Here is a 20,470-nt window from a genome sequence, read left to right as displayed (position 1 = left end):
GATCAGATTACCAACATGCATTTCAAGATCAGGTCATCCCAAAAGCATTGTGAGTTCTTTGACCTTAGGCGTTCAACTAGGCAGAAGCCAGCTATGGGGCAGAAAATAACATGTTTCACATACCCTATTTCAAAATCTCCCTCTTTGAAAGATGCAACCTCAGTCACAAACTCTTCAGAGAATAAGTATCTTTTTCTTCTGATTTCAGAGCAAATGTAGCACAACCAGGCCTGAGGCCTGAAAGTCCTGTAGTAACAAAAGAAATAGAACAAGAGTAGCAAGTACTAAGGGTATATTAACCACAGTCATGCATCTCCCCTTCCGATCAGCAGAGAGCAGAAGCACATGTATCATTGAATACCGGGTGACAGAAGTGGTCTGGATGGACTCTAGTGCTGGAATATTGCGTAGGGAAACTCCTTTGTTGAGTAATATTCTTGCACGTATTTTAGAAATTTTCCTTCCCCCTAATCTACCGCACTAATTGTGGCTATAAGAACCCTTACTGTTTGTGGGAGCATTTCCTGTATATATTTCAAAAGTTCAGAAATCCCCATTAAATGAAGATTAGACATTTCTCATCAAAGTCATTAGCAAAAATCCCCATGTACTGGGAGAGCAGAGGACCTTAAAAATGAGACCATTTTATTCTGGGTGGTTCATGTTCCAGGCAAATTGTTTCTCCCTGAAACATCAGCATGTGCTGATAAGGAGCAGGGCTCAGATCACTGCTGCCTTGTGCAGGGACTGCAGCCCTCAGACTTTCTGCAGTAAAGAAAGGGAGGAAGAGATTAAGCCCACTTCTGAGACACCAAAACCTCCCTTGAGACAAAAAGTCTGCCAGACATCATTTTGAATATGAAACCAGAGGAATGCTTAGGTATGAAGCCAGAGACTTTCATATAACTGCTCCTCTTCTGAACTTGAACCTATTTCCCCACCTTCCAGAAGCTGTAAAGAATCTAGAGGAGCAATGCCTGAACATCAGGTATCCATGTTCACATGGAACCCCTTCCTCTTCCTGTCCCACCAGTCCTGCACATTCTTGCCAGTCCTTGTCCTCTTGGTGTGCTGGGAGCACCGTGCCCCAGACAAGGCTGCTTCCACACTCCTGGCAGCTCCCATCCTCCTTAGGCAGGGGACACCAGGCCACTGGTAGCTTTGTGCCATTGCCATAAATGGTTAAACATGGCATTGTGCAATAGCAGGGCTGAAGATGGAAAATACTTGGCAGCTTGATAGATGCTTACTTTGTAGCACCTTATTTTTATCTTTATTTCTATTTTTAAAGCATTGTTTTAGAAGAGGTGATGGATTGGTTTGATAACACCAGACATCATGTATCACTTAGTCTGCCAGTGCCCCAGGAGTGCCAGAGACTCAGGAGGGAGATCATGCAGTAACCAAGCAAGAAATGGAAAATGCATTGAGATTTGCTCGATCAATATGTATCTGTCTATAAGATGTCTAGATATCTATATCTACAAATCTTTCCAAACTCCTTCAAAATTCCTTACTACCAACAGCTGCTTCAGCAATAGCATAACAATAAAATTACTAAAGAGTGAGAGAACTTTAGGACTAAACCAAGCAATCCTATCCAGATAAAGGGACCTTTAAGGAATGTTCTTCAATGGGGAAATGGCCAGGAACTGCCACTGGATCTTCATTCTGCTCTGGAGGTAGATGCTCCCATGCTCCAGGTGAGACTGGCAGGTCTGGTCAGTGTGCAGACACTTTACCTGTGGGTACCTGTGTGTGTCTTAGTGAATTGTGCAGTGAGGAGGAGAGGAGCCAGAACACACAGGCTGAAGCCAGCAGAATTTATTGTACCAAGCTTGACACCTAGCAAACCAAACTGCCTCATTTCACAAATATACCTCAATCATGTCTTCAAAGGAGCAGCTATGGGAGAAAGAAAGGGCTTCTGGACCTCCAGCCCATCCAACATTTATTCTTAAGAGTTTTCTGTGCAAGAATATGACCAGTGCCAGCCACTAAACATTTTTTTCCATTAGGTGGACACCCATCAAGTGGAAATTCTGTCATCACCATTTACTTTTGGTATTAAGTATGTTGTCCTTACAAATCATCAAATTGTGGCCCTCCATTTTATTTCAGGAAAAAGTTTTATTTTCTGTTGAATGCATTTAAAAAACGTCCAGATTGGGAATGGGAGGCAGTGAGAAACAGAGGCACATACCACTTAGAACTTTTTCAACCAGCATCCCAGAGGCGATAGCAAAGTGGCAGTTACCCATAATTACACCTGAAAGCATTCATATGTCTGGTTAAGAATCTTCTGAATTTGTCATTCTCATCTCAACCAGTTTCATATCACAGTTAACCGACATTGATTTAGCAGTTGTTTTTCTGAAGTGTCAAATGCATGCCATCAATTTCAGCTGCAATTCTGAGTGCTCAGCCTTTCTGAATATCAGATCCTTCCAGTTCAAACCAAGTAGATTTGAAGTATATTAAATCCAGATCTGTACACTTTTAGAGAAAGGGTTATTAGTTCCTTAAGTGATTCTGTAAGTTAATATACCTTTACTAGTTGGCTCTTTACAACCTCACAAGTATTGTGGAATAGGCCATTATAAATTACAGGAGATTTATTTGAACTGACTTCTAGTAAAACGTAACAAACCTACTGAAAGACTGTTATATAAATGTCACCTTCTGGCAAGCAGTTTGAATTAAAACATGGTTTTATTCTACACTACTGCTAATGCACACACAAGTCTTTTTTCAGTCTTCTCACAAAACGGGCCTCTGGATAAAATTCAAAAGTGGCACAGACATCACTCAGTCCTTTGTGTTCAGAATCTCAGGCATTTTAGACCAGCTCTTGATTTGGTCCTAAATTTGCAAGGGAAGGGAAAAAAACAGAGAAAATAAAGACTACATCACTAAATAATTTCATTTATCCTCACGTCATGCCCAGCCAGAAACTAGCCTTTCACTGCATGTATAAGTGTGAGTAAGACAGGAGATATTCTCACCTCCTTGATTTGGGAAAGTGAGGCGGGATTATCAGAAAATTTATCTTTCTTAAAGTCTTGTAGAATTAGACACATTAAGCAGCAGAGGTTGCAAGTGAATGGGTCTAAGTATCTACCTTATTTCCTCTGACACTACAGCACTGCTCACAGATTTCAGTTCAATTCTGTAGATTAATCATCTCCACTGCAATACGTACTCTGCAAAGTCCCTCCCCATATTGATCCAAATACAGGAACTGCAGCAATTATATGATATTCAGAGTTATCAAGACTTCAGATTATTTAAAAATTACCTGTCTATGTAGCAGGAGTAGCATCAAGTTTGCTAACTTGCAACATTGTTGGGAGTGGATTTGCTGTATGGGTTTCTGCAGAGTCCGAAACACATTGTCGGATTGATCTTTCCTATTAACCCAGGGCATCCATCTTCAAATTAAGTATTGGGTTTTTACGATTTTTTCTTGAAGAAGAGGGATGTTGTGGACAAGATCTTTGTCTTACCAGGAGTTGCACCAGTTGTATCAGATTACAGCAGTAAGCACTGAGTTTCTGAAGCTGAGTTGTGCATATCTGTAGGACAACAGAAGCAGCTACCACTTCCCTACAGGCCAGAAAACAGATGTATAGAGAGCTATGTCAGGATACTTCAAGAAAGTCGATGTGGTAAAGTGTGGCTCTCCACAAGTTGCTCTTGAATCCAGTGCTTCCATAAGTCCCATCAAAGACTAGACTTCTGCCATTCAATTATATAACTTTAAAAGATAACACTTTCATAAATCTTTTTTTTTTCAGATTGAGTATTTTACAGGGTATCTCAGAAGTGCCAGTTGACAAAGCCATCTATTTTTCGTATGTTGAGAAGTTCATCACATGCCATCAATGTACAAAAGTCCCTGAAGGAAAAAGTGTTTCATCAGCCAGCATACCCCAGCTGTAAATTTTGAACCCCTAATGTGAGCAAACTGTTGATTTTAGATTTATAGAGCAATCTCAGGACTCTTCAGCTCTTCTGATTACACAGAATTCTTCTCTCTCAGATGACTCTGGTCAAATTTCATCCAAAACACAGAAATGGAACCAAGAATCAATCAGACTTTGGCACACATTGCTCACGTGTGGGACTTTGTTTGGGACCCTGAGCCTGGTTTGCTAGGGAACCGGGACTTCTGTTTGCAGTCAGATTTCATCAGCAACTTTGAAGTCCATTACCAATTCTAACCCTCTTTGAAAAGGCAATCATAAAGCTAATATAGTTTTGAGAATTAACAATTAACAACTGGTAATTTGGTGCCTATCCACCTGCAGGGGAAGGCAAAAGAGAAATCCAACACTGCTTGTAAGCTGTGAGTACAACAGCAGACAGTCAGATGGTGTCCTTGATGACCAGTCAGTTTGCCTGCTATCCATCAGCAAGAGTGAAAGAAGAGTGAGACAAAAATCACAAACCTGAAGGGAATCATACTCACAGAACAACTTATTTTAGAGTCAAATAGTCAAAATAGTTTTGTTTTGTTTTTTTTTTTCTTTTATACCATGATTTAAAATCCAAACATTTCTGTAATATCAGTGTACGGAATCAGCACAAGCATAACAATATATTGGCATTATCAAAACTAAAATGAATGAAAAAAAAAAAAAAAAAAAAAGTGCATTGGAGGCAAGTAAAAGGAGCCTAGTAATCTATCAGCTTCTGCACCATTTAAGGATATGGCCACAAGTGATCAAGTTGAAGCAAATCAAGAAGTTTTTGTCTTCCAAAAAATGACTCTAAATATACTCAGTCTGATCCAAGATGAAGGGAAATGAGTCTATGAAGAGTCCTTCAGTGGTTCTGACAGTATCAGAAAAACACAGATAGCAATATTTTAACCTTTAAGGAAGGAATCTAAGATTATACTTCTCTAGAAGAGAACTTTGGAGGAAAGAGTAAAAGAAAAAGAGAGAAAGAGAAAGGAATAAAGGGAGAAAGAAAGAGCTGGTGTCCAGTCTGGGGGAAGGCTTGAAACTCTAGATTAAATGAAAAGCAGCCCAAATTCTGCTGGGAGAAAGAAGACGAGCTTGCATGGGTCCAGCCTTCCAAATGTCAGCTATTCTCAGTACAAATAACAACCAACAGCCACACGCCTTGTGCTTGCTTCCTTCTTGTATCCTGACCACTGCAGGAGAAACTGCCAAGTTTTCTCTGCTCTGTACTGTAGCAAAGTTGTGCACTTCAGAAGGGTACTGGTCAGGAAAGAAATTGGAGTTCAGTGCGGTTAAACTTCCTCTCTACCCTTACCATTTCCATGTAGAGCTTCAAATCAAACAAGGCAGGATGATGGCATACATGGAAGAAAATATGCTTAGAAGCATCCTTGACAATTCTTGCACTTCTCTCCCTCCTTTCTAATAAACTTGAAATTGCACCTTTAAAAACTCTCACTGATGTTTGAAATCAGCTATGCACTAATGAAGACAAAGAAAACGAAGGTTTCCAGTAACTGGAAGAAAATAATTTTAATCCACATTATCAGGTGATATTTCTGGTTATAGCTGATGATAGCATTCCTGACAGAACAAGACAATGTGTGTTAACAACAGGCATGTCTTGTTTATATGACTTATGTCATGCAGAGAGTGTAATTCAGAAAAAAATGTAGGGTAAATTGAAGCAATCACAAGAGGCCATTCATCATTCTGCCTACGTTTGTCTTTATTCATACTTCCACAAAACTGCAACTGTGTTCATTCCCAGAAGCAGAAGTTCATGGCAAAAGGATTAAAACAGACAACCTTTATCATCTTTCTCCAGCTGTCAGTCAGCCTTTTTTATCTTCCAGCATGTGTAACAGTATCAGCTCCACTGACAGCGCCACTGCCTTAGTGACTTTGGCCTGAAACAATGGCAACATTAAGTGGCTACTGCAGAGACATAAGATTATGTAAGTTCAGAAAGCTGAAGTATTTAATTGGTTGTTTCCCAAACACCCACAGCAATCCTCTCTGGTTGCATTGGTGTACTAGCAATTAAAAAGCTAGTTTTTCTTAGGGTTTCCTCACCTTCTGAAAGATAATAATTAAGTCATGAGAGGTGCATCTCGCTTATATGAGAATTATAGCATCCTTTGTTCTAAAAAATAGATCCCTAGAGTATAAATGATCACCTAGTGAAGGTTTACAGAAGTACCTATCACAAGAATATCTGGCTGGTCAGAAATCTAGGCAACATCCCATTCCCCTTTATCTTAGATGCTAGACGGGATTCTAGGTTTAAATGGAAAGCTAACCCTGTGATCTTATTTACTTAAATGAAACTTGTCCTGGCATATATTAATGAAATAAATAAAGCAAGGAGGAAAGAATTGTTTGTACATCAGCAGGTATCTGGGGCAGGCTGGTATCGATAGGAATATGCAGTACTACTGTTACCAGCACTCTATAACTTGATCAAAATATATTTTCAAAGTTGCAATTAGAAAGAAGGTATGGAAAAGATCAGCTTTCATGCCATGCAATTTCCATTCACATCAAATATCTTGTCTCATGAAAATAAGTATTTTACAATCCTTCTTTTACAATCTACATGCAGTCTTTTCTTCGCAGCAGAATATCTATCAGCTGCAGCATAGTTAATAACAACATCACTGCCCACCACGATAGTGTGGCCATACACAAGAGCTGCTTGAAACAGCAGTTCATAGTTTTGTCTTAAGCCTTCTTTCAATTACAAGTACACAGAGAAAAGCAGAGCTAATGTTGCACAAGCTATGGAAGTAAGACTTCCACCTCCCAAGTAGTTTTTCTGGAGGAGAAAAAGAAACTGAAGGCCAGTTGTTGTCGGGTTTGTTTTTTTAATGAAATGTTGCTGAACAGTGACAGTATTTTCTAGTTATGACTTAAATGAAGTAAAAAAGAAAATATAAATAACGGTATGAATAATACAGCAATTAAGCAACAGAAATGTGCAGAAATTGCTAAGAGAATGGTTATAAGTGACCATGCTGATCCTACTTGTCTATATATACAAATCTATACATTTCATAAACACAGCATCACTTGTAGTTCAGTGATTTCATTTGGTATGAGATACCACAGAATTTACTGCAAATAAGCAGCCTTTGTTGTCTAATACAAATGCACAAAGACATACAAGAAATCCAACTATGCACATAATTTACAGTGAAATTGTTGCTCAGTGCCATTAACAGCAGGAAGTCATGAGCTGGTGTTTTGCCTTCATTACCTACAATAGGAATTTCTATGTGAGTTGATCCTCTATCACTCATGCTACAACTCTGAAGTACAATATGGAATAAGGATCTTATTTCAGCTTTTTCCACTTGTAGACAAATCCTAAACATTTGCCTCTTATATTAGCAGTAATTTTATTGCTAATTATAGAGATTATTACTTCTTGGAAAGTAGCAAACTAGACTATAGCTAAACTTTCTCCATCTCCTCACAGGATGCCAGAAAAGGCTACATTCATTATTGATGTAGATTAGTCTTCAATCTAAAACACAAAAGGCAAAAGTTAAAGAAAGACGTCAGCCACAGACACCTTCCCAAAGCTAGTCATGGTGCCAGCTGTCCCACTGCCCACTAACAGTGCCCCGGAGCTCACCCAGCTCCCAGACACAGCCCCATAATGCCAACTTTTGACTAAGTCCAGAAACAGGAGCCGCTAGGGTGGGAAACAGACAAACACTTTTGCTCATCACATCCAAAAATTTCAGTTCCCCATTTCCTTCATAAAAGAAAACTCCCAGAGAACTTTCTTGCACAGTATCACAGAAAGGCAAACCACAAAAGAATGGAGAAAAGAGAGCAGATGTGATATTTTTTATGAGATCAGTGCTGCATTTATCACAGTGGAACTGTTCCAGTCATAAATGCCACATTCTTCCTGTATGTTTTCAGCATCTTTGATTCAGAAAGATACTTAGGTACATCTAAGTATTTAACATATAAACTTATTTATATATATATATTTATATATAAGTTTATATGTTAAATAAGTTAAATATGTTTAATTACAATTAGTACTGAACATCTGGCCTACTTTATTGTTTGTTTTTTATTTTTTTCTTTCCGAGAACACAGAAAAAGGACGGGCAAGAATACAACAGATCTACACTTATGGTTGGCTTGTCATTGTCTTTCAGAACAAACTGCAGTTCAGAGCTTAAAAAAGGGGGCAGGAAAAAAAATATCAACTCATTTCCATCTCCATTTCAGAGTTACTTAACTTTTCACAGTGGTTTTCTATGTCTATGCAACATTTCTGGAAACTGCTAACTAAGTACCCGTGTGGTAGGTCTAGAGAAAACCATGCTTTAAGGATTAATACAAGTACTCAGAATGAAATTCTGAAAATAACTGTGTTGTACACTGAAATATGACACTTTATTATTTTCAGTGCTTTTGACTAATTGAAGATAATTCCAAACAGACATTATTAGTTCAATAAAAAGAATGCAACATTCAGTCTAGCAAAGTCATTCATTACAATATTTATTTTATGAAACAAAGAAGAAAATATAAAATGAAATTTTTTTCCATGCATCTTATAAAATACAGAGAAAGACACTGTCACAAACAAAACAGAGTACAAGCAAAGCAGAAGGCCCACTGAAAATTCTGGGAGCTCCACTCTTTGTATTTCGTCACACACACACACACACACACGAGCATATGCAGAAGAAAGTGTAGTCTAAATAAAGTAACAGGTTATCTGTCAGTGTCTTAAATCAGTAAATCTATCCACAAAACTTTTGCCATCACCTCTGTTTTGATAAGACCAAGCTGACGCAACTTGTTTTTCTCATTACCAGTTTTTGGTATTATCTTTGGCTGGGAACTCACAGCAGAGCTCATATCACATCACATCCTAGGAAGATACCTGGGCTCAAATTTTAGGTAGATACAAGAAAATAGCAGGGCACAATTGGTGGCAGCTGTTCCACTGCTGTAAGTAGGGTGTAGGCAGATGTTTTGACTGTCTTACTGAGGGTAAGAGGGAAGAAATACATCCTGTGAAAAATACATTGGTAGAAGCAGAGAATATATGTAGTACTTCTCTAAGAATTCCATTAACATAAAAGACATCTAGTGTTATAAATGATGCAAAAACCAACACCTTTATTCAGGTTGCAAGTTACTTTGCTAGAAAACTTTTTACTGAAAACTTGATGAGACTCCTTTTCCTTGTCTTGCAGCATTCTATTTAGCTTTAGCAAAGCTGTTACAAGATCTTTCTCCTGCTTTTATTGTACGGAACCTCTGACACTCCCATAATGGTTACCAACCACATGACTACTGACCACAAAGCCAGTCTAATTCTAGTCTCATGCCTCTAACACAAAAGCAGCCCCCATCTCTTACTAAGAATGTCCAAAAGCTACATAGCTGTATTTTTGGGGGGTGAGGTGTAGAGAAAGGAAGAACAAGGCTCCACTTAACACAAACACCTATTACCCCAGAAGCCCCACTCCATGCAGGTTTAAGAATACCACAAGCAAAGAGTTTCACATGGGGAGGAGCGAAGAGAAGACAGCAGACTGGCATCCTTCAACCTGGACCCAGGGATGCATCCACTTCTCCAACAAGAGCATTCTTCTGCTAGCTACCAAGCTATCTCTGCTGTAGTGCGGAAGGTTCTGCATTTGACTCCTGTGAATGATGCACCATAGGGAAAGACTGTTACAGTGACAAATGTAGTTTCTGCACTGTTTCTTAAAAGCAAAGCTAGGAAGATGTAAATTGTAATTTAATCCGTAGCATGAAATATTAAAAGACTAGAAAATAGGAGATACAGAATTGCCTGTGCTACCTTAACTTGGTTCTTTGCATTCATGTATCAGCAAAATGAAAGATCATGTAACAAAGTCATCTTTCAATCCCCTGAACAATCTTATTTCATTTCACTGACAAGCACAAATAAGCAGAAAAAAAAACTCCATTGGAAATCACAAGTTCAGCATTTCTCATTTTTGAGTGGTTGCAGCTAGAATAATGTTTTCTTGATCAAGTTTTAAAAATTAAATTATGTTAGGTATTCAATTTCCCTCACATTAGGAAAACAAAAAATGTAGTAGATTATGGTCTCAGGCATTCACAGGCCTTACTGAAACACAAGGACTGAGTCTACTTTTAAAATAACTACCCTGCTTCCTAACTAGTATGATTTCTGCGTTGTCCATGTAAACATTACACAGAATCTTTGTACCACCCACTAAACCCTTTGCTTCAATCAACTATTTGTGCCCAAGAGTACATCCTTATGTTTCTTCCTACACCACAGCCATCCTCCTACACTATAAAAGATGTAATGAAATAGGAATTAATTATAGACGGATACTTACAAGGATTGCTGCTGTTTGGTTCTGCCTTCCCAGCCTTGGTGAGTTTGGCTGAGTTCTGCTGTGCTTTGCCCTGCTCCTCTCCAGTTAGTAAGGCTTTTATTTCAGAGGGAATTTTCCCTTGGTCCATTGCCATGCACCACTGCTTGTACTGAAACACACAAACATGTTAAGCATTAGCAAACTGCCAGGATCACATTAGCAGACAAAACAAAACTGTAATCTTTACCTTTCAATATATTCATTTAAGGTTTGAATTGATTGGACTGAAGCCTCTTACAAAACTGCAAAGTACTAACAAGCTAAGCATGTGTCCCTGGTTGCATACCTGGCTTCAGTAAGTCCCGTTTCAGTCAATAAGCTGCTACTCGATGGCAGAGCTAGACACAATACTGTAATTATTAAACAACATGGAACACTTTGTGCATTTTCTTGCTGTTAACATGCCAGAATACCGTTCCAGTTCATGGCCTATTAAAAAGAAATATTTCACATGACTCTGGGGCTGACTGACTATTAAGAGGTCCTTCCTGATGGTGCAAGGCAGAATTACAGGACATTTGCCTTGTTTCTAACTCCCTCATCTAAAATTCTTGATTAACAAACCCATAAAATGGTCATATGCAACGGTGCTTTCTTAGCTTACTTCTAAGCTAACCAGCAGATAATTTACATCATGATGTTCATATTCATCAAGCAAAGTAGGCAAGCAGATGAATGCATCTTTTAAGGATGTTTTAATATTCTATGGCTAGCCAAATCCCACTCTCACTTTAGTTAATGCAATTTCACAAAAGCCCCACACAATGGTAGGCCCCAAATAATACTGAAGGTCAGGTTAAGTGATGGTTTCATACCATTTCAAGCTCTTCTCTGAGAGCACAGATGGCTCGCTCTCGGCTTGAAACCAGCTCTTCCAGGTACTGGTACCTCAGCTTCTTCCTGGCTCTGCACTCCCTTGCACTCTGACGACTTCTTTCAAGTTTTGCCTTCAAGTCTATTTTGGCTGGTTTACGACCTCGCTTTCCTGGTTTCTTTACTTTGCCTCCAATCACCTGAAAATGAAAGGTACGCTAAAGATGATGTTCTGCAAAGGGAATGCTGAAACCATGTAACCATGCCTGTAGCTCTCTCAAGCAGAAAAACTTGCACATACTTGGACCAGTTGTAGAGCACTAGAGGAAAGGAGATGTAGCTCATTCCAGGGGCTGATGTATAAAGCTTTGAATGATAGCACCAAAAAACAAAATAAAGGAGTTAGATTTGACAATGAATCAGTTCCTACGTAGTCCTACTGTAAATGTTACTAACCCAATTTGGAGGAGCAATATCACAGAAACATAGAATGGCTGAGGTGAGAAGGGACCTCTTGGGTTCATCTGGCTCAATGTCAAAGCTCAGGGTGCTCAGGATCACATCCAGACAGTTTCTGAGTATGGATCCTCCACCACAACTCTGGGCAACCTGTGTCAGTGCTCTGTCACTCACTCATTGCTTCTTCTGGCCCTCTCTTCAGCAGCTCTGTATCTCCCTTATACCAAACCAGACACAGTACAACAGATTTCCAGGAGAATATCTGGGACATCTAGGAGGGAGAGAGATGATTTCTAGCAAAACTGTTTTAGTATTATCAGCAACCCCTGCCTTAGTACGTGCCAGCTCAAGAATACTTTTTATGGAGTTTTACACTTCAAATTTGAATAAAAACAAAACAAAAAAAAGATTTGTATCAGTACAAACCAAAGCTTTGTTTTGCTGCAATAAAATGACAGGATTTTCAGCCTATTCTGAAGATAAAAATCTCTGAATCATCTGAAATTACTTTGTCTTGATTTATTTCAAAGGAACTTTCTGAGTATTTTTTACTAAATAGGAGATTCAATTCCACTGAGTCCTACCTCTGCCCTCTGCTGCCTCCGTTTGAGCTGTACTGAATCAGTTCATATTTACATCTGAAACAGTTTGACACAACCTGGAAAACTGTCTTCTCATACAACCTATCCCAACAGTAAATTATGCCACTGCATAATTTAGATCTCTTTTTGCAGAAAAGTAACCACATAACTTCTTGCTCTACCCACTGATGGTTTTGGAATCATTCTGTCCTTTCCTTTGTGGTCCCATTTTACAGGTCTGAAAGCAGCTCTTCCTACAAACACAAAAGAAAGAAATAGTTTCCTTAAAATTTACTCTGTGCCTCCCTACCCAAATATATTACTTTTATTATGAGAACACGGCATATGAAAGCCTGTTAAATACAGCATGAAACTTAGCACACTGGTCATAAGGTAGTATTGCCCTGCAAGCATTACTTCAGTCACAAGTTCCATTTCCCCTCTCAAATGAGGGGAAGTAAGAATTTCTCTCTATTTGCATTCTGACCACACTGTTTGACTGGAGAGGGTGTGGAGAAACACACCTAACATACCTACATATAAGAATTTCAATGCCAGCCAATGATTCACCACACTGTGTATAAACTACTTCTTCCTAAAAGACACTGCTCAAAATATCAGAGTTCATAAAGAAAAAAAAGACACTTTCTACTGTATAATGTTGCAAAATAAGTCAGCTTCAACATTCAAAGAAGTCATTTATTCTATAAACTTAGCAAGCTGCAATAAAAACAATAACATAGTGAACTGATGTGCTAGAATGAAAAAACGGATTATACAATTGAGCCTATTCTTTCTTTGGAAAGCAAGTCAACAATCACATGCCAACATAATGTACCCTTTTGTACATTGCCTCTCCTAATTTATTCAGGAGTAGCTGCCCCTCAGAATCAAATAGAGAAAGTACTTAATGGACATCTAGTGATAACGAAACAAACGTAACACATTCAGAAAAGCAAACAAAAATCCAGTCTTTTACATCTGAACGACAGAATACAGATTGAACGATTCATTTATTCCACGATGCACTTCCTCAAATCTTCTAAGCTCAGATACTGTTTTTCAGTTACTGCGTGTGGGAAAACATTAAACTTGAAGCTGTACAACAGGACAGCCTGGTCCAAGACACAAAGCAACATCTGCTACATCTGTTGTTCCCTTTGCTCAAATTTGGGGATTTCCGAATCTTAATTTTAATCTCCTCAGCACTCATCTGATTACACAGCAAGCCACCAAAGTTGTGTAAAGCTAACCAGCCACGGCCAAGGGAAGCAGCAGCACCAGATAAAGAAAGGTGGCCATCCTTTTTTGGGCATGACAAGAGCAGCTCTTTCCTCACGTGAGAAAGGATTGCACTCTGTAGGTCACTGTTTGCTAGTGCTCTTCCCACCAGGACTGGGGAAATAATGAAGAGCTTCCTCCACTTCTAACTCTTTCAGCGGTTAGACACTAATCATCTGCCTTTGCACAATCCCAAAAGATTCATACCGTCTCCAAGGCACCATATAATCAGAGTCACCCACAACAGCTAATTTAAGAAGTGATTTAACCAAATCCTTCATCCTTAGTCATTTTTCTTTACCAATATTTGGAAGCTTCTGCCGTAACCTTAAGCAACCCAGCTGGGGAAAAAACAACAACAAAAAAAGCCTGATAAATGCTTCGTTGGCATCCCATATTTCCAGATCTTTAGTCACGTTTACCTAGTCAATCACTATGCTGATCTGACAGAAAAAAGACAAAACAGAAATTCCAGCTGATCCTGAGCATGGCAGAGAACCTACAAAAAAAACAAGCAAACAAACATACTGTCTTTCTTCTGTATTCCCCTGGAGTTCATAACTACTAGTGGGGATTTGTTTTTTCAGGGAGTTACATGCCATCAAGAACAATAGTACTGACAAGATTTGTCACGGAAATGTTAATAATGACACGCATCTGTCAGAAATTCATCCAAGTCTGTATTTCAGTTCAATCACAATTCAGAAAACAGCTTATCTCCCTTTCGATACAGCACTCAGACTATAACATCACTCTCATGCTAATAGTGTTTGAGTACAACATTATTTGACCTGGAATTGGAAATAGCTTCAATTATCTGCCCCAGCATAGAAACAGCCATCAGATTTTGGGATTATTATTATTATTATTATTATTATTATTATCACAAAAAGAGTTTCAGCAGATGTCTGCAGATGAATGGCCAGAATGTGTCACAGAGCTGCCCTCTGTGGGAAGGAGATACTTCTCATGGCTGCTACCATTCACCTGCCCAAGGAACTGAGCTACTTGGGATAATGCTGGCCTGTCACATATGCAGGAACTGGACAATCTGGAAGGTTAAAACAATGCCACCCTTTTTTCTCCAGTGCTGATAAAGCTGACCAGCCCAGTACCTTCCAGCAGTTCTTGGCTCATTCACAAACAAGTAAATAGCTCCTAAGTGCTACACCAGCCAATGCTTTAGATCCAATTCAAGAAATCATCTTCAGCAGACTCTTGTTCGTATTAGTAGTATAGGTCTGCAGAATCTAAATGGTGACCGTATACAGAAATTATAGAAAACCATAAAAATGATTGGGAAGGAACAAAATCAAGCCTAAACTCTGCATTCACTAAATAGAAAAGAAAAATAATCTACTAATTCTTGCAAATATTTTTTTCAAAACAAATTTGTTAGCTTTGCTCTACCAAATTAAGTTAGTTACAATAAAGATGACGTTACTCAGTCTGCTAAGTAACAGCACATCACATGAGGTTGCAGTATAGAACCCATCCAGAAAGTACTCTCGGCATTCTTCCATTGCACAATGTACTCTGCACAGATTAGTTAGTTAACTTCCACTGGCACACTCAGTGACCTGAATCATACTGAGCAAGCATCTGATAATGATCCAAAAATGTAAGATACTAAGGGAGCAAGCAATTTATACACCTTAAGCAAGTATGCCAACCGAAATTAATCCAAAAGGTCTCCCTATACAACATGATTAAATTATTAAGATAATCTCTAGCAGAGAGGGTCATATTTTAGCTTCTGTTTTTCTATTGTTGTTGTTTATTTTTACTTTTTATTAATTTCGAAATATCCTTTTAAACTTGAACATGAACGAAGTTTTCTAGATCTGATGCTTGTATTTTCTGCCTCTCCCTTTAATTCTTACTACTTCATACAATCAAATAATTGTGGGGGTTGGAAGGGACCTCTGGAGATCATCAAGTCCAAACCCCCTGCCAATGCATGTTCCCTATATTAGGCCACACAATAAAGCATCTAGACAGGTCATGAATATCTCCAGAGAAGGAGACCCCACAACCTCTCTGGGCAGCTTGTTACAGTGCTCTGTCACTCTCATAGTAAATAAATTCTTCCTTGTGTTTGCTCAGAACTTCCTGTGTTTGTTTCAGCCCACTGCCCCTTGTTCTATTGCTGCACATAGCTGAGATGAGTTCCCCCCCCCACCCCTCCATCGACTTGACTCTCACATTTTAGATATTTATAAACAGTGATGTTTATAAATGCCTACTCCAGTTTGAAGAGTCCAATGTCTCTCAGCTTTTCCTGGTACAGGAGTTGCCCCAGGCCCCTCATCATCTTTGTGGCCATTCTCATTTTGAGGAATATACTACGGTTGACCTATTCCTCTAAGGACATCTTAAACCAGATAAGGCTTATATTGTCTCATCTACTGGAAAGTAACCCTGTAGAGAAGGACCTGGGAGTACTGGTGGACAGCAGGCTGATCATGCAAACATTATGCCCCTGTGCCAAACAGTGTGTCCTGGTGCTCAAGAAGGCCAATGGTATCCTTGGGCACATTAAAGAGAGCATGAAAAGCAGGTTGAGGCAGGTGATCCTTCTCTCCAGATGAGGCCACATCTGGAGTACTGTGTCCAGTTCTGGGTTCCTCAGTTCAAGAAAGACAGAGAACGACAGGAGAGGGTCTAGACGATTAGAGGCCTGGAGAATCTCCTGTATGAAGAAATGCTGAGAGACCTGGGACTGTGCAGTCTGGAGAAGACTCAAGGGGGATCTTGTTAATGTGTATAAATATCTTAAGGGAAAGTATCAAGAGAATGGGGTCAGGCTGTTTCCTTTTGTGACTGGCAACAGGACAAGAGGCAATGGGCTCAAGCTGAAACACAGAACATTTCATCTGCACATGAGAAAAAACTTCTTCACTGTGAGGGTGGCAGAGCACTGGAACAAGAAGCCCATATCTCTTTCTACAGAGCTATTCAAAACCCACATGGATGTTATCCTGGGCAGGGTACTCTGGGTGACCCTGCTTGAAGCAAGGGAGTTGGACTAGATGATCCCAAGTGGTCCCTTCCAACCTCAACCATTCTGTGTTTCTGTGATAGAGCACTAAGAATTAGAGAAAAGGTACAGCTTGCAATTCCAAATTTTTTACACAGACAAACAAAAACTCTGAACGTGGGTGGATGTAGCTATAGAATGGTTACCTCACTGCTGATGTATTTATTTACCTCAGCTTATACGGGAAAATTCCTTTCACAGTCACCTCATTCACTTCCATGATAAGACTGTCAGATTACACAGTCCAGCCCTTCTAACAGTGAGGAAAATGTGACTAGTGGAACTTTTAAAAGGCTTCAAAGACATGCTCACTTGAGCTGGCAGATCATGCTGGCTATAAAATGAAGTATAAACATTGCTTTCTTCATTCTCACACAGCAACATAAAATGGGAAGCACCCTCCCAACAGAAAGGGGATCTCTTCAGTGGAGCCATCAAACTCTTAAGCCTCGTAAATTTGTTCTGAAAGTAACTGCAGCTCTACAAAATAACAGGGAAATTTTTTTCAGAGCAGCAGGCACTTAATGAAAACCATCAACAATTTTCAGTAGAAGATATGGGGATCTGAAATTACCCAAGAGTATCTAAGGGAAAAACCTGCTGACGGAAGTACAGTTTGCTCTCTTCCTTACTGACAGTCACATCCAGTAGTTCTGGGCAGCATTGCTTTTCAAAGTCATCATCCTTGAAAACAGCTCAGAGGTAGGAATTAGATAAAAACATCATACTATGAAAATATATTTGAGACTGAAGAGAGGAAAAGGAAATATTCCACTCTGCATATTCTTTTCTTCCTTTTACATGAGTTCTTCTAAGGAAAAAAAGAGCAAACACCTGTGTTGTTGATTGGGTGCCAATGTAAAGTTATTTAGTCAGTGTGTCCAACAACTTTTTCAAGAGAAGCAGATTACTGAGACCTCAGGAGACACAATGATTGTATTTAAAAAAAAATTTAATGAAATATCTGAAGATTGTTTGTTATAAATAAATGAATTCTAGGAGAAGTGAAGTAGCTATATATGCCCCCAGAATTACACTTTCTGTATCTTCTAAATGAGTGCCTGACCACACATACTGTTTCATTCAGTTAACCCACACAACTGTAGGCATTCTGTTGACGTTAAGCGATTCTTGACAAACACACAAACGTGGATAAACCACACAGAGCCAGGAGTTGGACTCTGTGACCTTGGTAGGCCCCTTCCAACTCGGGATATTCAGTGATTCCGTGCAAAATTATCCCATCCCACGGCCTACCTGACTGTGCTTTCTGGGGACTCGAGCTCTCGGGCACAACACCGATACCCCCACAACCACCACCGCAGCCGGCCGAAACGCCCAAATCCACCGGGGTTTGTGCAGCTCTGCCACCCGCCTCTGAGAAAAGGACGCGGCCTCCGAGGAAGCCCAGCTGCTTTCTCTCCCCGGCCCTAACGCGCAGTGACGGGCCCTTACCTTGCTGTCATCCATGTGCCCCGCCAGCCCCCGCAGACCCACGCAGAGCGCACAGAAGCCGCCTAGCCCGCGCCTCGCCGCCGCCCGCAGCCCCGACGCTCACCGTCCCGCAGCCGCCGCCATCGCGCTCCGCGCTGTTTGTTTACGGCCGGAGCGGCGGAGGAGCGGTGCGCGCTGGGAAGGGTAGTCCTGTGCCGCGCCGCCGCTATCGGCCGCCGCGGAGGTCGGAACGCGATGAACTACAAGTCTCCGGCAGGCCGCGCGAGGAGGAGCTCTGAAGTGGCAAACACGGCTCCGAGGGAGAACTACATTTCCCACGAGGCCTTAGTGCCGTCAGAGCCCGGCACGGCGCCTGCTCGGCTGCCTTCCCTTTCTGCTCGGCCCGCGCAGCCCCGCGTGCCCCGACCCTTTCGCTGTAAGCTAAGGCAGACGAAACGAAGTTTCCCTTGCCCAAGCTTGTTCCCCTGAGTGGGGTAGCGTAGAACAGTAGGGCAGAAAAAAGATGAAGCGCTCGTTGTGTTGACAGAGGGCTGCAGTTTATTCCTAGGGATCCATTCTTCCTATTCTATGCCACCAGGACAATAATAAGCATAGGCTGTGTTACAGAGAAACAAAGCCAGTCAGCCAGTTATTTGGAAAACAAAGCTGGGTTGAATAGAGCAACGGGTTGGCACAACCATCAAGATGATGGGAAGCAAAGGAGAAAGATCGGAACAGTGACTATTTTTCCTCAAAGCAGGCTAATCAGATATTGGTCGCCTGCTATTGTTTGCTTTCTTTTGCCTTTTAAGTTTTGAAGACAGAATTGAGTCTTCCTAGCCACTTAGAAACTGCATGGAGCACTGAGACCGCGATCCGTGCACCATCTGAAGAAGTAGTACCAGCAATCCTTTGGGAATACCAGGTTTCACCTCCCTTCACATCAACGCATAGCAGAAAAAGTTGAATGCTTTTGATGCAAAGCTAAGCCATGGCCTCCCCAGGTCGCTTGAAATTAGGTCCCTGTTTGCTCAAAAGAAGCATGTATCCCAGGAAACAGCTCCAAAAACATGGTCTGTGTTTCAAGTTTGCAGTGAAGCCTGAAGCTACGCATGTTTCATGTTGCTGCATGTTTCTTTTTATTCATGAGCTCTTCATGCAGTGCTATTCACAAGAGTTTCCCATGACTTAATCTCTCTTACATGCAATTGTTAGGACTAAGGCTTTGTCATGGGATTTTCCCCCTGAATCACATACCTTCCTCTTGGAGGGATATACTTTCTGCATCTGCATGGCAGAGACAAAGCACTTTTATAAGCTTTTTTCATAAGCTTATATGCTTTTCAGTTGTCAGAGCAGTTTATGCACTTCTTCCTATTAGCCTGCCAAAAATGGTATATCAATTCTTGTAATTCTGCCCCTGCATTTTTATTTTTATTTTAATAAAGCTACCAGAGATGATTAGATTGATTAATGCATGAAACAAGAGGCATCAACAGTGGAAAAAATGTTTGTGGAAGAAATAGCTTGCTATGAGCTTGCCTATGTTGCCTCCTGTGACTCCCTCCCACATCTTTGCCTTCAAATTCTTGAAGAAGGTGATGAGGTGCCTTCACCTTTGGCACTATCTTGGGGCTATAAATGGCTTTAAAAGCCATTTGGGGGTTTCCCTGGTGAAGGGAAATATTGAGTGGCAAAGAGCCAACATAGCTCACTTAGGCAACCCTCTGTTGCAACATGAGTGGAGGAAGGAGATTAGACATAGCCCCAATTGCTGATTCAGAAAGGCCAGAATCCTTTTAACCAGCAAATTAAAATTACAGCTGCATCTTTTCTCTCCATTCTGCTTTTTATCACATAAGAAACAGAGCTCTCAACTTCTGACAAAGCTATGCAAAAGTTCCCTGACTGAACACGTAAGAGCTTCCATGCTTTAGCTCTGAACAGAATGACTGCTTTACCTCTGTGGTTTTGCTGTAATTGTGGATTAATATGAACATGCAAATTGAACAGCAGTCTGTCAGAACAAAGAATACTATATATATGCACATATGTTGCTCCTGAGCTGATGATGTTTTAAACTGAATTTAACAGATTCATACCTCTTTGCACAGCAAGTAGTGAACGCTTGGAATTTACTGCCACAGGACACTCACTGCACAGCAGAGAATGGGAAAAAAAAAAAAAAAAAAAAGGATTAGACAGATTTATGGACATTAGTTTCACAAAGAGGCACTAAAAGCACGTACCCTCCACCATCTCTATCTAACAGTTTTGGACAGTGGGGATGTGTGAAAAGAGTGAAGTACAGAAAAAGCCCAAGTTCACATACTAAACAGTGTCCTTTACTGCCACTCAAAGAAACAATGCTGAATTAAATGGACCGACAGCCTGAGCTAGCACAGATTTCTTTCTTTCATGTTCTTTAACAGGTCAATATCCTGATCAGCAAAGACTCATAAGTGTGCTAAGGTT

At 40.3% G+C, this 20,470-nt stretch overlaps 1 protein-coding gene across 1 annotated transcript; it reads right to left on the bottom strand.

Moving 5' to 3' along the window:
• Window positions 1–8,464: 8,464 nt before the first annotated feature.
• CREBL2 (cAMP responsive element binding protein like 2) lies at window positions 8,465–18,252 on the bottom strand. The gene is made up of 4 exons (XM_031603200.2): window positions 18,017–18,252; window positions 11,203–11,400; window positions 10,349–10,496; window positions 8,465–9,656 (listed from the first exon to the last, which is right to left on the bottom strand). Coding segments are annotated over exons 1-4 (363 nt in total). The 5' UTR covers window positions 18,032–18,252; the 3' UTR covers window positions 8,465–9,654.
• Window positions 18,253–20,470: the final 2,218 nt, after the last annotated feature.

This window comes from Phasianus colchicus, chromosome 1 (genome assembly GCF_987193195.1).
Source record: "Phasianus colchicus chromosome 1, bPhaCol1.hap1.1, whole genome shotgun sequence".
In the NCBI taxonomy this organism is placed as follows: Eukaryota; Metazoa; Chordata; class Aves; order Galliformes; family Phasianidae; genus Phasianus; species Phasianus colchicus.
Note: the sequence above shows the minus strand (reverse complement) of the source record. Positions and strands in the feature narration are given on the sequence as shown.

Bases quoted from the DNA above. Each gene is read 5' to 3' on its own strand.
- CREBL2 (XM_031603200.2), bottom strand. The intron at 10,497-11,202 runs GTATGAAACCAT...TGTGTGTTTCAG, and splicing joins TCAGAGAAGAGCTTGAAATG to TACAAGCAGTGGTGCATGGC.